This window comes from Gossypium hirsutum, chromosome A02 (assembly GCF_007990345.1).
Source record: "Gossypium hirsutum isolate 1008001.06 chromosome A02, Gossypium_hirsutum_v2.1, whole genome shotgun sequence".
NCBI lineage: Eukaryota > Viridiplantae > Streptophyta > Magnoliopsida > Malvales > Malvaceae > Gossypium > Gossypium hirsutum.
The window spans coordinates 71,737,821-71,755,008 of NC_053425.1; the positions used below are offsets into that span (position 1 = coordinate 71,737,821).

General features: G+C 35.8%; 1 protein-coding gene across 1 annotated transcript; it reads left to right on the forward strand.

Annotated features, from left to right (window-relative positions):
• Positions 1–9,840: 9,840 nt before the first annotated feature.
• LOC107942524 (uncharacterized) lies at positions 9,841–13,346 on the forward strand. The gene is made up of 3 exons (XM_016876215.1): positions 9,841–10,069; positions 12,520–12,745; positions 13,088–13,346. Exons 1-3 carry the CDS (start codon positions 9,841–9,843, stop codon positions 13,344–13,346), a joined length of 714 nt encoding a protein of 237 aa, XP_016731704.1.
• The last annotated feature ends 3,842 nt before the right edge of the window (positions 13,347–17,188 follow it).

The following is a 17,188-nucleotide window of genomic DNA, read 5'->3' on the forward strand; positions in this document are numbered from 1 at the left end:
CGCAACTCACTATCGTTCTTTTGAGCATCACAAATCAACTGGAGAAATAACGGTTTAACCCTCATCTTTGCTAAGATTGACCCATCATCAGACAATGCTAACCCCGTATTCATGGCTCTCAAAGTAAAAAGAAATTTCCTGCTCAAGGCGTCAGCAACCACATTTGCTTTTCCCGGATGATAATCAATCACTAGATCATAATCCTTTAATAATTCAAGCCATCTCCTCTGTCGCAGATTCAAATCCTTTTGATTCATCAAATACTTCAAACTTTTGTGATCAGTAAAAATTCGGCATTTTTCACCATGTCGCCAAATCTTCAAGGCAAAGACAATAGCGGCCAATTCCAAATCATGTGTAGGATAGTTCTTCTCATGCGGTTTTAACTGTCTCGAAGCATAAGCTACCACTTTACCCTCTTGCATCAACACACATCCAAGGCCTGTCAATGATGCATCACTATAAATTACGAACTCCTTTCCTGGCTCGGGCTGTACTAAAATTGGTGCTTCAGTCAATCGTGCTTTCAACTTTTCAAAACTCTGCTGACATTTATCAGTCCATTCAAACTTAACATTCTTTTGCAACAACTTAGTCATAGGAGAGGCAATCATCGAAAATCCCTCAACAAAACGTCTATAATACCCGGCTAAGCCTAAAAAGCTTCTAACCTCGGATACATTCTTGGGCGGTTTCCAATCAACGATCGTAGAAATCTTGCTTGGATCGACCCGAATACCATCACCTGAGACTATATGTCCCAAAAATCTGACTTCACGAAGCCAGAACTCACTTTTACTGAACTTAGCAAACAATTTCTTTTCTCTCAAGATCTGCAATATGGTTCTCAAGTGTTCGGCATGTTCAGACTCATCCTGAGAATAAATTAGAATGTCATCTGTAAACACTACTACAAACTTATCCAAATATGGCCAAAAGATCCGATTCATTAAGTCCATAAATATAGCTGGAGCATTTGTTAAGCCGAAAGGCATCACAAGAAACTCATAATGTCCATACCTTGTCCTAAAGGCGGTTTTCGGCACATCCGACTCCTTAACTCTCAACTGGTAGTAACCAGACCTCAAATCGATCTTTGAAAACACTGTGGCCCCCTTTAACTGATCGAATAAATCATCAATCCTCGGCAATGAGTACTTGTTCTTTATAGTCACCTTATTAAGCTGACGGTAATCAATGCAAAGTCTCATTGAACCATCCTTCTTCTTTACGAACAATACAGGAGCACCCCAGGGAGAGAAACTCGGTCTCACAAATCCCTTGTCTGTTAACTCCTGCAATTGAGTCTTCAATTCTTTTAATTTAGTCGGAGCCATTCTATATGGAGAAATCGAGATCGGTGCAGTACCCGGCAACAAATCAATGGCAAACTCTATCTCTCTATTTGGAGGCAACCCAGGCAATTCCTCTGGAAATACATCTGGAAACTCACAGACTATCGGTACTGATTCAAACTTCAGTTGAGGCAACTCAGTATTCATTATATAAGCTAGATAAGCTTCACACCCTTTCCTCATGTATTTCTGTGTAGACATGTGCGAAATCACCATAGGCAATTTATTTGATTCATCTGTTTCAACCCACAAAATTTCTCCATTTTCACATTTCAACTCTAGTGTTTTTTGTTTACAATCTACCTTGGCATCATACAATGTCAACTAGTCCATTCCCAAGATAACGTCAAACTCATCAAATGGTAACAGCATCAAATTAGCCGAAAAACAGTGACCTTGAATCATTAATGGGCAATTCTTGCAAACCTTGTCAACTAGCACATATTGGCCTAAGGGGTTCGACACTTTAATCGTAAACTCAGTAAACTCAACAGGCAACTTTTTATTAGATACTAAATTCATGCAAATATAGGAATGAGTGGACCCAGGATCAATCAATGCAATAACAATAGTATCATAAAGAGAAAATGTACCAGTAATGACATCGGGAGATGATGCATCTTCTCGGGCACGTATAGCATAAGCTCTAGCAGGTGCTCTAGCTTCTGATCTTGCCGTTGAATCTTTCATCACAGTTTTACTGCTAGTCCCACCTCCAGTATTTCTCAGTGGTCTACCTCTACTAGCGGTGGTAATCTGTCTGACACTCTGAAATCTTTCTTCTTTAACTTTCTCCGGACAATCTCTAATAAAATGCTCGCGAGAACCGCACCTGAAACAAGCTCGCTCGGTTCCCCAACACTCACCATAATGTTGCTTGCCACACTGCTGACACTCTGGCTTTCTAGGTCGCACATTACCCACACTTGCCACCGAAGTAGCTTGAGCTTTAGACCCTGAATATGCTCTACCACGATCTCTGTGTGAATCCCCAGTTGAAACTGTCATTCGAGGGTTTGTCTCTTTGGACCTCTTTGATTGAGATTGAAATGGCTTGCTTATTGGCCTTTTTCTGGTATCTCGAGCCTCAATAGTAGCTTTTCTTCTTTCTTTGTTCAATTCTTCGGCTTTAAGAGCTCGATCAACCAATACTATAAATTCTTTCAACTCCAAAATTCCTACAAGCACTTTAATGTCCTCATTGAGCCCATCTTCAAACCTTCTGCACATAATGGCCTCAGTGGACACACATTCCTGGGCATACTTGCTGAGTCTCACAAATTCGCGTTCATACTCTGCCACAGACATCTTGCCCTGTTTCAATTCAAGGAACTCCTTCCGTTTTTGATCAATAAATCGCTGACTTATGTATTTCTTTCTAAATTCTTCCTGGAAGAAATCCCAACTCTTTCTTTTGGCACCACTGCTACTAAAGTCTTCCACCAGTGGTAGGCCGAATCTCTCAAAAGTGGTACAGCACACTTTAAGCACTCCTCGGGTGTACATGAGAGCTCATAAATACACGGGTAGAATTTTCAAGCCAGAATTCCGCTTTTTCAGGATCATCATCGACCTTTGCTCTAAACTCTTTGGCCCCTTGTTTTCGAATCTTGTCAACTGGAGGCTTGTTCATTCTTACCAAATCTATGCTTTGAGCAGCTACAAGAATCGCCTGAGGTATAGGAGGGGGTGGAGGAGGTTGAGCATTTGGATTTGCTCGAATAAATTCAGTATACCAATTGTTCATCATTTGGAGAAAGGCATCCCGAGCCTCATCTCCCTGTCTCAATGTCTCAGGTCTACTTTCCACAGGCGTGGTCCCTTGTGCGGGAGCCGACGCATTACTAGCAGAATCATCAGCCACAATTCCTTCAGGATCCATTACTATATTAAAACAAAACACAGTTTAGAATAATCAGGAGTCACCACACTATCACAATATTTTTATGGCATGTATAACTAAACTTTTAGACACACTTTATTAGTTCGAGAATCGACTAAACCATAGCTCTGATACCACTAAATGTAACACCCCTTACCCGTATCCGTCGCCGGAACAGGGTACGAGGTATTAACAAATTATAGTATATACTATTAAACAAAACCCAACAAAAATATGGCGTGCAATTTGATCATTATAACATATGCCATTAACAATACAAACCAACTTCAAAGGCTTCGTACAAAATGATTAGTTTGATACTATAAGTAGTAATTTGAACCTAGACAATTATGACACGTAACAAAATAACTAAGTCTGCTATACATGCCATATTTCAAAATGTTGAGTTTAGATACCAAGAGTATTGATAGTGCGGGCGGATCTTCTACGATCTCTGACTCCTGTGCTAGCTGGACGACACTATAAGACAAATGAGAGAAAAGAAAGTAAGCTTATAGCTTAGTAAGTAAGTATATAAATAACAAATAAGAAATCTAATATGTTTACAACATAACTCAATTATATCATATTTTTAATTTTATTGTTTACTCCAATTTGATCAAGCTGTCCCTCCTGCATCATGATCACTAAATAAATCATAACTCGAGTTACGAAACTCAAAATTCAAATCCGTAAAATTTACCTGAATCTAGACTCATAAAAATTCTTACTATTTTTTTTCTAGAATTTTTGGTTTAGCCAATTAGTACAGTTTATTATTTAAAGTTTCCCCTGTTACACAGCTCAACTGATCTGACCTCTGTTCATTACGAATTGAATTTCTCTCAGTACACAATTTAACTAACCATGAAAACTGTTTCATTTAAAACTAGACTTAATAAGGAATTTAGGAATATAAACTATATTTCTTAATTTGTTTTGTACAATTTTTAATGATTTTTAAAAGTTGAAACAGGGGATTACATAGTCATCCTGAGCAAGTCTCACACAATTGTAAATATATCAAACTATAGACTTCCTTTGCTTTCTATGTTTCTTTTATATGAAAATAGACTCATTAATCTTTAATTTCACATCTCATTCAACATCTAATTAAATTCCTTCAATTTTTGGTGAATTTTAAAAATCACATCACTGCTACTGTCCAAAACAGTTTTAATGCTAATTTCATTCTTTCACACATTCTTTATACTAACCTCATTTTAACTTACATATATATATATACTACAAATCATTTTCATCACATTTCATACATCACAAGTGTAGGTCTATGACTACAATGTCACCACAAAACCATCCCGTTGAACAATTCGGAATAATCCTCGATACTTGATAGTTTCAGCACACAGCCCCACCATCATATCTCATTTAATTCGGCTCTCTTGTACACATGGTGAACACTTAGTACCACTCATGCGACCTAGCCGATTTATCTCGTAGCTCTCTTGTCTACATGGTGTCCTTCACTTGGAATCACTCATGCGACCTAGCTACATTTATCTCTCACGTAGCTCTCTTGTCTACATGGGATACATCCCGTATCACACATGTGACCTAGCTACTATATAGTATCTCGTAGCCTTCTTGTACACATGATGTGCACTCGGCACCATACATGTGACCTAGCTACGCTCCCTCTATTTTATTCGATTTTTCCGAATGTTCAACCGGGATCTATCTCTCTCTATTATTTATTTCCATTCTTTTAATAATCAATTTATACTTCAACATCAGCTAATATATATAATAGGCTGAAATATAAAAATGTAAATGAAATTAATGTATTATTTACATACAAACTTACCTCGGTGCAAAATATGGGAATTTTGCAATTTAGTCCAAAACTTTCTCCTTTCCCTGTACGAGGTCGATTCCACGCCTTTCTTGATCTATAACAACATATTTAGCTCATTTAACACTCAAACTATTTATTTTAATCAAAAAATCACATTATACAAAAATTACATTTTTGCCCCTAACTTTTACAAAATTATGATTTTGCCCCAAGGCTCGGAAATTTAATTTCAGCCCTTATTCTTATGTTTAATGACCTACTGATCATTTTTCTCTTCTATGGCAACATCAAATTCTCACTCTAACACATAGTTATGAACAATAGGTATTTTTATCGATTATGCCGTTTTGCTCGTTTTCGTTAAAAATCGCTTAGAAAAGATCGTTCCCCTAACTTCAAACATTCATATTCTACCATCAAACAACAAAATACATGCCTATCATTCATGGTTAAATTTTTAAACATAAACCCTAATTCGAACTAATGGTAGAAATAAGTAAACCGAGCTACGAGGATTTCAAAAATGTGAAGAACATTAAAAACGGGGCTTGAATTCACTTACTATGAAGCTTGAAAGTTGAAGAAACCCTAGATATGGAGGAGAGCAATTTTTGGCAGCAACTAATGAAGATGATAACCAATTTTGTGTTATTTTTCCCATTTTATTTCATTTAATATACAAATGACCAAAATGCCCTTACTACTAAACTTTCAAAAAAATTCCCTCCATGTCCAACTTTTGTCCATAACTTAAGAATGGGTCAAATTGCTATTTAAGACCTCCTAATTAATATCCCAAAGCAATTTCATACTAAAAACTTCTAAAACACGAGTTTTACAATTTATTCGATTTAGTCCCTATTCTCAACTTAAGCGCGAAATGCACAGAATTTCATCACGAAATTTTCATGAAATCATGAAATCATATCATAAACCCCAAAATAATTATAAAATGATTATTTCTATCTCGAATTTGTGGTCACGAAACCACTATTCCGATTAGGCTCTAATTCGGGTTGTCACAAGGAAAACCCATCCAAAGCCTAAGTCAGCTCAAGCCCATTGGGCCTAAGCCCATTCAGATAATAGTGGGTATTGGGCCGAAGCCCTTTTCAGAATACAGTAAACTGGGCCTTAGCCCCTTTTCAGATAACAATATGGCCCATAGGCCCATTCCAGGACAGAACATATTCATGTATGCAAGCCCAGCCCAGCCTATAACCAACCGCTATACTCCACCCGTACCAGCCCTACACTCCATGTGGGTAATAGCTCAAACCACCCAGCCCTACACTCCACAGTTGCAGCATAGCTGATCAGATATCAGTAAGTTGAGGCAAAGCGTCCAGTACGTGGTCAAGCCACTTTCAGTACTACCTCCATAAATAACCCAGTCCCATGCATCAGATAATAATAATAACATGGCATATAGTAAATAGTAACAGTCAAACATGCATTTCAGTCATAATTAACCCTAGGGGTAAAATGGTCATTTTGCACCTAGGGGGTATAATGGTAATTTTCCATACTTAGGGGTATTCTAGTAATTTATCTATTTTAGGGTTTTCATGCATATTTCCACCATTCACGTACTAACAGAAACACTTACCGAGTGCTCTTACTGAATTGGGCCCGTTGGCCCATTATCCCAATTTTGGCCCTTAAAGCCCAAAAATATCGAAGGCACAGAAATCATGCATTTTGTAGTCTAAACATTGTAGTTTACCAAAAAGATAATCGATTTACCTCACGAGCATTCGCACACTCGCAAGTCCACAAAATACTGGTTTTTTGGCATTTTGACTTTTCGGCTTTTGCCGATCTAGACTATGAAAGGGTGTTAGTTACACACCTGTTTGGACAATATGCTGACGAGATCCACACACACGAACTGCCTACAATCGGATTACTAACACGTTAATCTAACTATCAAAAAACAAACTACGTAATAACCCCCTTACCATATTCGGCCAAAAGCACCTTAGGCACTAGCGATCCTACCTTTGCCGAAATTAGCGACTAGGTTTAGATCCAGTCGTTTCACTTGTCCAAGCCTTCGATCAGCAGCCTCTAGATCACACTATTATCACAATAAAATAGTTTTCACAACCCTTAGAGCCACAGAGCCCAAATCGATAGCCTCCCTAAACCTTTAGGGACTTCGACTTTTTCTAACTTGAAAGAAATAAGACTAGATCTGAAGTAATGAGCACTTACCACTTATTCCTCTTTGATTACTACGCAGATCTGATGTATATCTATCCTCTAAATGATGGCAGAACCCGAATCCAAGAGATCTAAACTTTCGGCTATAAGCCCCTAAGTCTTAGGGTATTTTGGCTTTTTAAGTGGTGAAGAAGATGACGATTCGAGGCTATAACCTTGGAATAATGCTGCCGACCGGTACCAAGGGTTTAGAGAAGATGAATGTTGGTCAAGAGGAACAAAAATACCGAAGGATTTTGGCTTTGGAGAAATCGGCACCAGTAGTGAGTTTCGGGATTCGGCTTTTATGGCAATCGACTATGGAGGTTTTGTGGAGGATGAGATCGACAGAGAAAGTGAGTAGGGTGATCAGAAGGTTTCTTCTAACAGAAGAAGCATAAGGGAAGAAATAAAATGGAGAAGAAGAGAGGGAGAAAATTTTGCATCAAGAAGAGGAACTTGCATTTTCGGCTTTTGTGAGAACTCAGAATGAATGAATGAAAACTTTCAGGTGGCTAACCCCAATCCTCCAAAACAGAAAAAGAAAAGAACCTAACCCTAATATCAACTAAAGCAATCGGCCCAACCTCCCTAAGGCCCTTGTCGAAACTCTCTTGAGTGATCATGTGCCCAACACATGTCCAAAATTAAAAAGTAGCTACATGCCTACCTTGCGACTCGAACCTTGGACCTTCAATTCCTTCCCATGCGCCATTTTTTAGGAATCTAGTGGCGCCACCTTGCCACTTTATCAAAGCCTTATTTGTGTCATGACTTACAAAATTCTTCTTAAAGCCCGCTTAACCCAGTCTCCTATTCACTTAAAATCCAACCTTGATATTTTACCATGTTTAACCTAGGCTTGGGCCTTCTAAAGACCTATTAACACATTTAAACACAATTCCAATATTCAGAACACCAAAATTTCAAAATTTACCAAAAATCACAGAAACCTAAAAAAAATCCCAAAAATTAGGGCATTACATAATGACCATGTTGATATAGCATTAGAAAAGTACCAATAGGTGCTAAGTTTGATGTTGAACAATGAGAAGGATGCTATCATAGACACTTGTAAAAAGGGAGAACTCTTAGATGGCTATCCATCTCGGTAGATAAAAGAATATTCAAACACAACTACATAAAGAAAATATATAGAGCTGGTGGAGGAAATGGTCAGTAAACCGAAGAATCAGATCAACATGGAATTCATTGTCCTAGAAATCTTGGGTTATGCCAATAAGGCCAAAATACAATAGCAGTATAACACAGACCAATTAATAGAGACAATGGTAATTAAGGTCGATCTAGTGGAAGAGTATTTATCGATTCAAGAATTCCCACAACACAAATAAAGAGATACTAGTAGTCCTAGATGACAAGCCTAAATTGGTTATCCTTTGTATGACCTTAGTCCTAAACCAGGCACTCAGACATTTTTATGAAATTTGCTAATTAGCCCTTACACATGATTCTGGTTGTATGTATGGTTGATTAACAAATGATTTGCACGTAACAATGTTAAATATCTACCGGGACGCCTTAAAACCTATATAAGTTAACAAAAGATGATTAGTTTGCTTGAATCTAACTTCCTACTCAATGTACATGTGATGAGACGGTGGTGTGACATCTCGTATCTAGGTTTGTTGACCAGGTCGTGTATAGGGTGTTACATTTAGTGGTATCAAAATGTAGGTTCAATAACTCTCAGACCTAGGAGATTGTTATTGATGTGTTGATTGGGGTTTCACAACCCATGTATCTTGAAAACCCAAATGACTAAATTATTCTTGTTACTTGAATTGTTGAGATACCTCTTGTTTGTGATGCATGTGAGATAGGAACGGGAACACATTGCTTTTAAACCTAAATTTTGTTTCGAGCAACGACACTTGGATCATTCTCGCAACTCACACCATTTATTTATTTGTTTGCATGCTAGATTATTATATATGCCTCCTAGACGTGCTATATGAGAGCTAGTGCTTAAAAGGATGGTAATCCTGACGAGGGTGTAGGCCCTCTAATGGAAGCCAAGATATGAGCGTTTCAGCGGATTGTTGGTGCTAACCCTGCTCCTGCACCTACCAATCCTACACCGGTTAATCGAGGTCTATCACTTGAACTTCTTCGGGCATTGGGTGGAAGCAGTCTTCTAGAGTGAAGGGTACTAATCCAACCGTAGTTGAGTACTGGTTGGAGGGAGTTGAAAGGATCCTCGAGTAGATGTCCTATTCTGATAAGGAGAAGTTGGGTTGTGTTTGTCCCTACTCGACAGTGAGGCTCATTGTCGGTGGACTATAGTTAGGAGACGTATTGTTGCTGATAGATTGACTTGGTAGTACTTCCTTGAGGTTTTTAAGAGAAATCATATGGGCGAGCAGTATATAGAGGCTCATAAGCATGAGTTTTTTTACCTAATTCAAAGTGATTTATCGGTGAACAATTATGAGGTTGAGTTTGTGTGACTTGGTCAGTACGCACATGAAATGGTTCTTTTTGAGAGGCATCGTTGTAAGAGGTTCTATTTTGGGCTAAATTGCGAGATTCAGGTTTATTTTGTAGCATAGCCTATAGAGATGTTTGATGAGTTAGTTAAGAGAGTTAAGGCTGTGGAGGAGAACATAGCTAAGCCGCCTCATTTTGTGGTTACTAATTCGGGCAAGAGAGCTTTTGATAGTGTATCGGGTCAATCATCTAAGAGAGGGCATGATAGTCATGTTTCTGGTAGAGGTGCGAGACGTGGGACTCGATCAAGTCAACTTAAACAGCAGAGTAGTACTGTGGTTAGTGCTAGTGGTTCAATAGGTAGTTCTGGATGGCCGCTTTGTAACACCCCTAACTCGTATCCGTCGCCAGATTAGGGTGACAAGGCATTACTGATCAAATGCAACTCAAAACAGATAATTAAACAATTTATACTTCGTAAATCAATCACATGAATACTCTTATCTTATTTAAAATTTCAAATTATTAATCTTTAATACATATCTTATACCGAGCATATATCAACCAACTCACTTACTATCTGAGTATCAAAACAATTTTATAGCTAATGCTCATGTACACTTTAACAACAAATTGTGCATGCTCCATAATTACCAACAATCAACTTATATAGTTATTTAATAACTATGGTATTTGAAATTATAACTATGAATCAAATAAGTTACCTTATTTAATTAATCAATGTTATTACACTCAAAAATTCATGTTATATCTGTACAAATTAATAACCCAAATTCATAAGCAAAACCAACATTACCGAAGATTATATATAAAACCCATTTCATTTCCTTATCTATACAACTGACACAATTCATTTGTACATATTCGTAAGCTTACAAATAACTAACGAATTTATATAGCCATACACATATACATATCAACTATAATATAAGCGCATATATATACATGTAAAAACATATAAGAGCTCAACTAACATATCATGATCTTACCAAAACACACATATCTTTTAGTCATTAGTCCAATCTCCTTATATAAATCTAAGTCCCAATATGTTTGACTTACCATAACAACAAATCAAGTATCATACATATCATTAAAATAGTCCATAAGTGAACACTGAATTTACCCCATGCATATATCTTGATTTTTATCTAGCTAATACATGATATATCTTAGCTCAATGAGCAACCATTGTATACCATATGATCGAAACAAATAAAAAACTTCACAAACATCATATATCTTGGATACACTCTCAATATAAGCTCAAACCAAGACCAAATATACATCATAACCAATTCATTCTTACCACATCTGAAATCATCAACCAACTTCAATACACAAACACATATCATAAATTCTAATCATCCATGGCATATAGCATAATAACCAAAATGGAATTAAACCATAATTAAACCAAAACCGAACTCAAGCATAGAAGTTAAGCCATTTTCGCATGGCTTAAATTATACAAAACCAAAATTCGACATTTCAACTATAATTTAGCCTATACATGCCATAGGTTCGAATATTCAGCTTATAAAATACCAAAGACAATCGTTAGAGTGATAGACTTTGCTGAAGATCCCCGACCTCGTAACCAACTTCCAAAATCTATAAAATAGAGGCAAACATAAACACATACAGTAAGTTATCATAGCTTAGTAAGTCATAAATAAACAAATAATTCAATGTTAACATTAACTCAACTTAACTAACTAATTTATACTATCATATTCACATTTATTAAAATTTCACATGGGCCAAATATACATTACCCCATTTACACTTATTCAACCATCATCTCAAAGATATTTACAATATACATTTCAAAGGCCGAATACGCTTTCAAATTCACATACATTCTTTATTTATCTCATAAGTGATTTGTAACAAATATGAAGTACTTACCTTAATAAATTTATAACAAAACCATATAATATATGCCTAATTCCGTCCATTCATTTAATCAATGGGCTAATTGCAACATAAATCCTCCACATTAAAAGAACAACCACTATTCGGCCCTTCTAAAAATAACCACATTAAATCCTATTATTTTATCAGACACTCAAATGACAAAATTAAAGCACAAAAATTTCACACAAATAAATTCACACATAATAAAAATAGAAAATAATTTTAAAATATTTTTCTGACTCAAATTTGTGGTCTCAAAACCACCATTCCGATTAGGCTCTAAATCGGGTTGTTACATGCTTTATGTATACTGTGAGCGCAGGCATTATGGATAGTGTCGTAAGTTGACTGGTGGATGTTTCAAATGTGGTTCGAAAGAACATTTTTTGAGGGACTGTCTACTTAGGGTTGAGATTTCACAGACTCAGAATTCGACATCTGTTACTGCTCCTACTAGAGGTCGAGGTCGTGGTAGAGGTAACGGGAGACCGAGTGGATAGCAGATTGTTGCTTATACTATTGCTGCATAGGTTGAGTCTAGAGGTCCAGCTCAAGTTTATGTTGTTAGGGAGCCGGGGGATCAAGATCCGATTGATGTCATCACAAGTACTTTTACTTTGTAGTCTACTCTATTGTTTTCTTTGGTTGATTTTGGACCGACGCATTTGTATATCTTGAGTGAATTGGCATGTAAATCAGAGATTCCTATTAAGACTATTGGTTTGGGTATGACTATCATTAGTTCATTTTGTGATAGTGTAGTAGTGAATAAAGTTTATCGTAGATGTCCTCTTATGATTCAAGGACAAGTTTTCTCTATTGATCTTATGGAATTTCGTTTTATGGATTTGATGTGATACTTGGTATAGATTGGTTAAGTAAACATAAGGCTGGGGTAGATTTTGAGACTAAGCGAATTACATTAAGAGATAGTGATGGTTTGAAAATTATTGTAGTGGGTGAAAGATCAGGTTTTATGTCTAATATGGTTTTGGCTATGAAGGTTGAGAAATTGATGGGAAAAGGTTTTGAGACTTATTTGGCTTATGTGATGAATTTTGTTAGTAAGGAGTTAAGAGTGCAAGATAAAGAAGAGTAACTAGGTTTTCCACCGAATAAGGAAGTGGAGTTGGGAATTGAGCTTTATCCTGATACTGCACTGGTGTCTATTACACCCTACCGCATGGCACCAAAAGAGTTCAAGGAGTTAAAGATTTAGTTGCACGAGTTGTTGGATAGAGGGTTTATTTGGCCAAGTGTATCTCTGTGGGGTGCACTGGCTTTGTTTGTAAAGAAGAAGAATGGTATGATGAGAATATGTATTGATTATAGGCAGTTGAAAAAGATAACTATCAAGAATAAGTATACATTGCCTCGAATTAATGACTTGTTTGACTAGTTCTAAGGTGTGACGGTATTTTCGAAGATTGATCTTAGATCTAGGTATTATCAGTTAAAGGTGAAGGAGTTTGACGTGTTGAAAACTACTTTTAGGACTTGGTATAGGCATTATGAGTTTTTGGTGATGCCATTTGGATTTACAAATGCTCCTGTCGAGTTCATGGATTTGATCAATCGTCTGTTTTGTTCTCATTTAGATCAATTTGTAGTTGTTTTCATAGATGATATCTTGGTGTATTCTAGCCCTGAAGAGGATCATGATGAGCACTTAAGGGTTGTTCTGCAGATTATTTAGGATAAGCAGTTGTATGAAAAGTTGAGTAAGTGTGAATTTTGGCTAAGGAAAGTGGCAATGAAAGTGGCATTCTTAGGTCATGTTGTTTCAGCAGAAGGGATTCGAGTAGATCCCAAGAAGATAGAGGCGATTTTAGAATGGAAGCTACCTAGGAGTGTTACTAAAGTTTAGAGTTTCTTAGGCTCAGCTAGCTATTATTGTATATTCGTGTAAGGATTGTCAGTTATTGGTACTCCATTAACGAAACTACTTCAGAAGACTGTGGTGTTCGAATGGACTAATAAAAGGTAGAATAGTTTTGATCAGCTTTAGGCAGTTTTGACTAAAGTGCCAGTGTTGGTTCAATCAGAGCTTGGGAAATATTTGTAGTTTACAGTGATGCTTTGTATTTGGGACTTGGTTGCCTTTAAAATGCAAAGGGTAAAGTTGTAGCTTATGCTTCAAGGTAGTTGAAGACACATGAACAGAACTATCCTACTCATGATTTGGAGTTAACTACTGTGGTGTTTGTGCTTATTATGATTAAAGTTAGCTTTAATGTATGTATATTCTAATAATAATAAGAAATAAAACAAATTACAATAAAAGAATAATAAGAAAGTGGAAAAATATTAATGCATGCAAAAAGAAAGAAAAAATGAAAAGAAAGGAAGAAAACGAGAAGAAGCTTATGGCAAACCTAGGGACTTTTAACCTTTCAACTTCAATTGGTTAGTCAATTTAGTCCCTTTTATTGTAATTTTTGCTTTTTTGGAATCCCATAATTTTTAGTATTGTTTAATATTTTAGATGTTGTCATTATTGAATAGTTTAAGTACTAGGGTTAAATTGATAGATTTTTAAGTTAAAAGTGGAAAAGAACTAAATGGTGAAGATAATATCTGATTTTGAGTAGTAGGGACTAAATTGTGAAAAAATTAAAATTAAGGAGTAGAGTTGAAAATAGAGAGCTAAATTTAGCTTAAAGTGAAATTAGTATAAAAATATAAGGTTAAATATGGATATTAAAATTAGTCTCGATTTAGGGACTAATTTGAGGGTTAAGCAAAATGTGGTGTAACAATTGAAATTTAATGAAAATTGAGTTGTGTATTATTAATCTATTGTAATTATTTTATTCCATAGCAAACGTCATCCCAGAATCTTCGAATTAGAAAGGGAAAGACAAGATCGATGTCGAGTAGCTTGGAATATACGGTTTGTGTTTCTATAATCCAAATTAAGTTATAAATTGTTACATATTGAATTGTTATGTTGGTAAGCAATTGAGGTGAGTACTTTTGTACTTTGGGATTGAGTTGAATTAATAGTTGACTTGAAATGGACTAATTTTGTATATTATGAAATGTGTTAATTATATGAATATTGAATTGACTACATGTGATCATGTATGCAATGCCCCTTACCCGAGACAGTCGCCGGAGTCGAGCAGGAGGCGTTACCTGACTTAACTTACTATTTCGGGGTATAAAATTTGTTTTTAAAATTAATTTATTTACATTCATTCAATATGTCCCTAAAAAGGGCCCTCGAGACCCTAAAACATGCAATTGAAACGGTTCAGGACCAAACTGGGAACATTAAAAATTTTCTGAATACTTAGACAAATCAAAACAATTTATTTCATTATTCCTTATAAAACTGCCCACCCGCATCATAGTCACTAAATAAATCATAATTCAAGTCACAAAACTCAAAATTTAAATTCGTGAATTTTCCCGGAAAATAGACTCATATACCTTCTTACTAATTTTTTTCCAGAATTTTTAGGGTAGCTAATTGATACAGTTATTAGTTAAAGTTTCCCCTATCGCACTATTCGACTACTCTAACCTCTCCTCACTACAAATTAAATTTCTCCTTGTACAGAATTCAAATAACCATGCCAGTTGTTTCTCTTGAAAGTAGATTCACAAAGAAATCTAGAAATATAAACTATAACTCCTAATCCTTTTTTTACAATTTTTAGTGAATTTATAAATTAGAATAGGGGATTCAGAAATCACTCTGACTCTATCTCACTAAAATTCAAATATCTCTTAATATACACTTCTTTTGCTTACTCTGTTTCTTTCATATGAAAATAGACTCAATAAGATTTAATTCTATATCTCATTCATCACCTAATTCCATTTCTACTATTCTTGGTGATTTTTCAAGGTCACGTCACTGCTGTTGTTCAATACTGTTTTAATGCTAATTTCATTTTTTCATGATTTCTTTGTATTAACTACCATTTAGGCATACATAACTCCGAAACATGTTCTTCATTAGCCATTTCAATAGCTAATCATTATCAAATATTTACATACCATTCTTTAGCCATATCATAAGGACATACACACAAAATGGCTAAGTCCCTATACATGCCATAAACTAGAATGTTTGTAAACGAAGATACCCATTTGGTAACTTCATAGTCGATAGTGAAGTGAACTCCGATGACCTCCAACCCGAGCTTACTTTTAAGTACTCTGAAACATGGGAAAGTGAAAGAAGTAAGCTTATAAAGCTTCGTAAGTTCACATGTAAATAATAAGCATTAGCAATCAATTTAGCTTACTACTATGCTCTTATAATTTGCTTAAATAATGTTTAGTTCTTACTTTCCCATCTTACTCATTGGTAACCTTACCAAAGGCTCAGAATACAAAAGGCACCTTAGTTAATAGCTTGCTTACATACCTGCAACATCTCACTTAACACATGAGTACTCTTTCATAATTTAGGCATATTGCCAATCATGTCATAAAGTGTCACAAGCATAATTGAAAACTCATCACTTACTTAATACTTGATAACCTCAATTACTTACAATCTCAATATTAAATAAACCTTAAATGCATACCTGTACTCTTTCTTCATGTTCTCACCTTGTCGTTTCTTTGACTTACTCTTTGGTTTACTCGGGAACCTTTTCCTTTTTAAACTTACCATTGCCATGTCTTGACATGGTCTTACGTGGTATCCTTGTCTTATGAACTCACCAATGCCATGCCTTGGCATGGTCTTACGTGGGACCTTTGCCTTATAGTAACTCATCATTGCCATGTCTTGATATGGTCTTACATGATTTCCTTGCCTTATAGAACTTATCAATGTCATGCCTTGGCATGGTCTTACATGATATCCTTATCTTACCAAATGCCATGTTCCAAACATGGTCTTACATGGTATCCTTATCTTACCAAATGCCATGTTCCAAACATGGTCTTATATGGTATCCTCGTCTTAGGGCCAATGCCACATCTTGATGTTGTCTTACATGGAGTCATTAATCAACGCCGATGCCATGTCTTGACATGGTCTTACATGGTATCCTTAACCGTCAATTCCTCCTTAAATGCCATGTTATGAACATGGAATTTTTCATCAATTCTTCCTTAATTGCCATGGTACAACCATGGACTTTGAGATATCAATGCCTTGTCAAGTCATAGCTGAAACATACTTGCTCAAATTCTCAAGGTTAGTCGCATAACTCAATAATAACAATACTAATAACAATAATTGCATAATAATAAAATGTTACTCAACTTACATACTTACATTCTCAATCTCATCATATCATCAAATTAACTTATTCTCATCAAACTATGCTAGTCAATACTTTCTTGTTATCAGACAAAGCCATAATACAAAATATGGTCTTACATATAAATTATACAAGTTCTCTTTCCAATATCGAATTATTATCGAACATTAATCATTATATCTGAAACTCAGTACTAAAGCATTTATGGCCAAAATATCAATTTATCATTCAAATATGCATAATTATGCTTATTAAACATATGAACTTACCCCGATAACAAAACGACCATTTTACCAACTTTCTTGAT